Source organism: Geospiza fortis, unplaced genomic scaffold (assembly GCF_000277835.1).
Source record: "Geospiza fortis unplaced genomic scaffold, GeoFor_1.0 scaffold387, whole genome shotgun sequence".
NCBI lineage: Eukaryota > Metazoa > Chordata > Aves > Passeriformes > Thraupidae > Geospiza > Geospiza fortis.
In genome coordinates this window covers 678,923-684,469 of record NW_005054546.1, presented here as the reverse complement: position 1 = coordinate 684,469, position 5,547 = coordinate 678,923, and the positions used below count along the sequence as shown (strand labels likewise).

Here is a 5,547-nt window from a genome sequence, read left to right as displayed (position 1 = left end):
GCCCGAATGTGTGCCCGGAGCCCCAACGTGTGCCCAGAGCCCCAATGTGTGCCCGGACCCCAAACCTGTGCCCAGAGCCCCAACGTGTGCCCAGAGCCCGGTGCTGGTGCAGCCGAGGGCAGGGCAGGGCTGTCGGTGATGCTCAGGGCTGCCAGAGAGGTGCTGGTGCCTGTGGCAGGGAAGGGGATGACAGAAAGCGGTGCCCCTTTCTGCCCACACCAGCCGTGTCATGGGCCAACCTCTCTGGTTTATCAATTCTTGCTCAAAGTGCTGCCCAGAGGAGAAAATGTCCCTCTGTCCAGCACGCCTGGAACCCCCCATGTCCAGCATGATGCTCTTGGGGTTGTTCCCTCAGGACATTCCAGCCTGTGGGATGAGGTGGGCTCAGATCTCCTCAGGACAGGACACTGGATGGGATAATTGTGTGATAATTCCACTGCTGGCACTGGAACTTTGGGGAGCTCCACTGAGGTTATGGGCTCTAACTCCCACAGAGCCCATAAGCTAGCTAACTCTGGGATAATTGTGTGTGCCCTGCTGCTGGCACTGGAATTTTGGGGAATTATTGGCTCCAGCTCCCCTGGCCAACCCTGCCCAGGGTGAGCCTCACCGTGGCTGAAGGTGCTTTCTCCTGCACCAGGACCTCATTTTAGTCTCCAGCTGAGGGAAAAACATTTCAGAAGAGGAGAAAACCCAACTGCTCTGCAAGTGATGATCTTGGAGTTGGGATTGCCAAAAGCTCCATCTGTTTTCCCTCTCCAGATCCAGTGAAGAGGCTGGGAGAAGGCTGCCAGGGAGGCAGGAGAACAACCATCCTGTTCACAGTGGGGCAAAGGCACTGCCTGCCCCTGCCAGCTTAGGGCTGGGTTTGGCTGCCAGGAGTCAGCACCGCATCCCTGGGAGCTGTACCTGCCTGGCTTGGCTGTGCCTGCCCAGCCCTGGGAGCTGGAGGCAGCTGGGGCCCCTCTTTGTGTGTTTGCTGGAAGAGCCACAATGTCTGGGACAGCCAGAGTGGTCACTGACCTCACATCCCCTGCAGGGACCTGGAAAATCTGCAGCATTCCCAAAGCTGCAGCCACTCCACATGTGCTGTGTCTCGAGTGTGTGTGAGCTGTTCCTCTGTTCCTGAAAGGCAGAGCTGTGCCAGAGGCTCCACAGGATCCATCCCCAGCAGTTCTGCTGGCAGCTCTGCCCTCTGGAGTGCCACAGCACCAGAGGGATGCAGGGGGGATGCCAAGGGACAGCTGCTGTGGTCAGAGCCTTTGCAGAGCCACAGCTCTTTATCCCATCAGCACCACATGACACCGGGGACACACAACAGCACTGGGATGTGGTGACAGGTCTGACTGAAAGCAGAAGCCCTTTCCACCGAGTTTTTGCTCTCATTTTGTCCATGTGGGTTTTCCAGTGCCAGAAATTGTGCAACCACTGCTTCTATGGCACATCCCACTGTGCTGTTAATCCTGCAGCCCAGCACAGGCCATGCTGGGGGAGCCCAGGCACCCCCATTCCTGCCCCATCCATCCCTGTCCCTTGCCGTGACACTGATGTCCCTGTCTCCCTGGCAGGTACCACGACCAGCAGGATGTAACCAGCAACTTCCTGGGTGCCATGTGGCTCATCTCCATCACCTTCCTCTCCATTGGCTACGGGGACATGGTCCCACACACCTACTGTGGCAAGGGCGTCTGCCTGCTCACTGGCATCATGGTAAGGGTCATGCTGAGCTGGTTTCCCTTCTGTGGGCTCTGTCTGTCTCCATGGCACAGGAGGGGCCACTGGAATTTACCAGGGGCTGTTTCTCAGCTGTTTTGTCAATGTACAAGGCCTAATGACTTCAGCTCTGAGGTCTCATAGCCTGGGAGTTAGAGTTGTCTTAGCTGATGAATTTGGGGTGGATTTAGACCCACATTCAGTAAGGGTGGAGTCAGGGAGCAGAAGAGCACCTGAGCATCCCTTGGCCATCCTGGTTCACCCCATCGGGCTTCCACTGCTCATCTGCCAGGGGTTCCTTTCCTTCTGGCCAAAAGGTTCCAGTGCCCCAGAGTACCTGCCCCGAGAAGGCCACCACGAGATCTCCTGGCTTGTGGGACTTTCCTTTCCAGCCAGGGCTGCTGAAGGAGCAGCTGGGGGCTCCTCACAGATGTTCCCCAGCCATCAGCTCTGCCCACCTCAGCTCCAGGCCCTGGGGATGGAGCCATCCCTCCTCCCAGCTAGGGCAGACCCCATGAGTACCATCAGCTGGGGAGGCTCCACCAAGAGGAATTCATCCTGTATCACCTGCAAGTCTTTGATGTGTCTTGGATGAGGCCAGATGCAGCAGGGCTGGTGTTGCTGGTGGGAGAAAATCCCTGTGGATGGGGGTGATGCAGCAATTGCCAGCAGAGGAGGAGCTGCTGCCTCAGCTGAGGGAGTTCCAGGCTCCCAAAACTCTTCCCCAGCCTGTGGTGACTCTGAAGTGAGGCACCATCTGTCAAAGTGTCCCCCCAGCCCCAGTACAGCCCCCCACGCCCTCTGGGGTTGGAGGCTTTGCTGGGCAGTCAGCACCAGGGGTAGAGTCACTCACCCAGGAGCAGAGAGCTGGTGGCAGCCAGAGAGTGCAGCAGGACCTTTGAGGACATTGAAGGATTCAGGCTAGCAGGTTAATTAATGACTCTTTAAGGAGAGCTTGCCAGGCTGGCAGCACTCTGCCAGAGCACTGGGGGCAGGGAGGGACCCAGCTGGGACGAGCAGAGCTCGGGAGCACAGCAGGGAGGCTCTGGGAAGGACAGCTCAGCACAGATGTGCACTGGAGATGGTGGCTGCCACACACATCTGGCCCTGATTGCTGGGATAAGGGAGTTCCCAGCGGCACCAGTTTGAAGGGTCCTGATTTGGGGCCCCTTCTCTGCTCTCACCTGTGTTGCCTGGTGCTTCCCCACTGCTCTCCAGCCCACACCTCTCTTGGGAGTGGAGGGCTCCCCATCCCACAGGGCCCTGGCACGGGGCAGATCTCTGGCACAGGCTCCCCACTGACCACTGCTGACCTTGCTAATAGCCCTGGCCTCTCCTGTTAGATACAGAGCCCTTCACCAGCCACCCAAGGACACCCAGGCTCTGTAAGATCTTGCTAGGATAACAGGGAGGACATGCAGCTTTAGTAATCTGCAGATCTCAAGGATGAGGGTGGGAGTGCTGGTGTTACAAAACAGAAACAAACTGTTTCCCCACCTGATGTCCCTGCACAGGGTGCTGGATGTACAGCACTGGTGGTGGCTGTGGTGGCCAGGAAGCTGGAGCTCACCAAAGCTGAGAAGCACGTCCACAACTTCATGATGGACACACAGCTGACCAAGCGGGTAAGGTGCCACGGGGGCACTGCTGTGTGCCAGGAGCTGGCATTTGGGCTACCATGGCAGGAGGGAGGTGTCAGCACCTCTGGATCTGTGGGTACCACCGTGGAAGAAGGTGCCAGCATCTCTGAGTGAAGCTACAACAGGAGAGGCAGGTGTTGGCACCTTTGGATGTGAATCCTGTGGGTACCACTGCTGAGGATGTTGTCCAAGTGCTGTGGATATTGCGCAGGCACAAGTGTTACACTGAGACAAAGAGCAGCAGCTCTCTTCCAGGGATTGAGGTGATTTTGGGAGCATACTCCCTCCTCTTCCAGAGCATGATCTCACTCCTCTTGCTGTCAGGAAGACAACTGCATTTCAGTGATTCAGTGTCCACCACGGATAAGAACCATATTGTGAGGCTCCCCTGAAGAGAGACTGCAGCAGGGTGTTCGTGGGGTCACTGTCACACCAGGGCTGGTGTCACATCCCTGGTAGCATGTAGGAGCAGCAGGAGGTCGCTGGTGTTGGCAGCCTCATCATGGCAAAGCATCAGCAAGCCAACAGGGGTGTGTCATATAATGGGCTCTGCACAATAGAATGTTTTAGAGGGGATGGTGGCAAAACAAGCATCAGTGCAGCCCTTGGAAAGGCAACCAGTGGTGGGATGCAAGCAGGGCACCCACTTCACCCCAGAGGGCAGAGCCCCAGCCAAAGCCCTGATACCCCAGGAATAGTCAGGACCTTGGTGTGACCAGGCTGGGAGAGCAAAACAGCTGGTGAGGCCCTCTGCAGTGGCCATTGATAGGGATCTGCAGGCTCCATGCCAGGCAGAGAGCAGCCAATTGCTCCTGGAGTGAGCAGCTGAGCTGTGGTTCAGCCACAGAGCTGCAGAAATCACATCCCAGCACCAGCAGCACAACTGGGACCTGCTGACCTGGGACCTGCCAGGATTCCCAGATGGGTGTCCCCCTGTCCATCCTGCCCAGCAGAAGCTCCTGCTGATCTCTCTCAGGAGGTTCCCAGCATAGCAATGGAGAATATGTTAGAAATTCTGAGAAAAAGCCTGAAATGCAGCATTTTCTCTAGCCTGCAGGCAGCTGATGTAGAAAAAACTTTGGGGTTTTTATTCTTGAGATTTATGGTACAACTTTGTGTGTGGGCAAAGAGCCAGAACTGGGATGTGGGTGCAGCAGGGGCCAACAGCTCTGCCCTCTCTTACTGCCTGAAGTGCCCAGCATCCCCTGGAACAGTCCAGGAGAGTGTGTGGGTGCAGAGCCTCGCTCCAGCTGGGGCAGGGGATGTGCAGCAGGTTCATGGCAGAGCCAGGGCAGTGTCTCTGAGGTCCCACATGGCTGGGGACCTGCAGCCACTCTTCCTTTTCAGATCAAGAACGCGGCAGCCAACGTCCTGAGGGAAACGTGGCTGATCTACAAACACACCAAGCTGCTGAAGAAGATCGACCACGCTAAAGTCAGAAAGCACCAGAGGAAGTTTCTACAAGCCATCCACCAGTAAGAGGCTGTGCAGTAGGCTGGGGGCAGACTGAGCTCCAGATAAGCCAGGATCCTGTCCCTGGCAGGGCTGTGGGGGCAGTTTTGCATTGCCCAAGAGGCAGGCAGGTGTCCAGATGCAGTTTGAAAGAGGGGAGGGAGTACAGCCATGTGCTCTTTCCTTCTCCCCAGGTTACGGAGCGTGAAGATGGAGCAGAGGAAGCTGAGTGACCAAGCCAACACCCTTGTCGACCTCTCAAAGGCAAGTCCCACAGGAACCCTGTGGCTTGGCCAGACTGAGTGTTTCTCTTCACTCGGAATAACTAAAGCAGACTTGGCTGACCGCAAAATGCTCCGGCTCAGTAAATGTCAGCAAGGAATAGCTGCTGTGGGATGGCTGCCCTTGCAAAGCAGCAGATACACATTCATGAGCCAGAGGTTCCCTGCAACCCTTTTTGCAAGGGGTACCACTGCTCAGCAGCACAGGGCCAGCAGAGTTTCCTCGCTTTGATGGCCAGGGATGAGCCAAACTGCAGTGGCAGAATCCTTGGAGAAGCTGGGGTGGGCTGAGATGGGGCAGCTCTCAGGGCAGAAAGGGGTAAAGGGGTGAGCTGAGCCAAACTGCAGTGGCAGGACCCTTGGAGAAGCTGGCGTGGGCTGAGATGGGGCAGCTCTCAGTAAGGTTAAAGGGGTGAGCTCTGTGGCACTAACCCCTCCAGCCACGGTACTAACTGTCCCCT

General features: G+C 56.9%; 1 protein-coding gene across 1 annotated transcript in view; it reads left to right on the top strand.

Moving 5' to 3' along the window:
* KCNN3 (potassium calcium-activated channel subfamily N member 3) overlaps window positions 1-5,547 on the top strand; it is a 16,155-nt gene that overhangs the window by 6,870 nt on the left and 3,738 nt on the right. Inside the window, exons 3-6 of the mRNA XM_031063978.1 lie at window positions 1,569-1,710; window positions 3,228-3,338; window positions 4,701-4,828; window positions 5,000-5,089. Of these exons, the coding sequence (XP_030919838.1) occupies window positions 1,569-1,710; window positions 3,228-3,338; window positions 4,701-4,828; window positions 5,000-5,089 (471 nt within the window). The remainder of the gene's footprint in view (window positions 1-1,568; window positions 1,711-3,227; window positions 3,339-4,700; window positions 4,829-4,999; window positions 5,090-5,547) is intronic.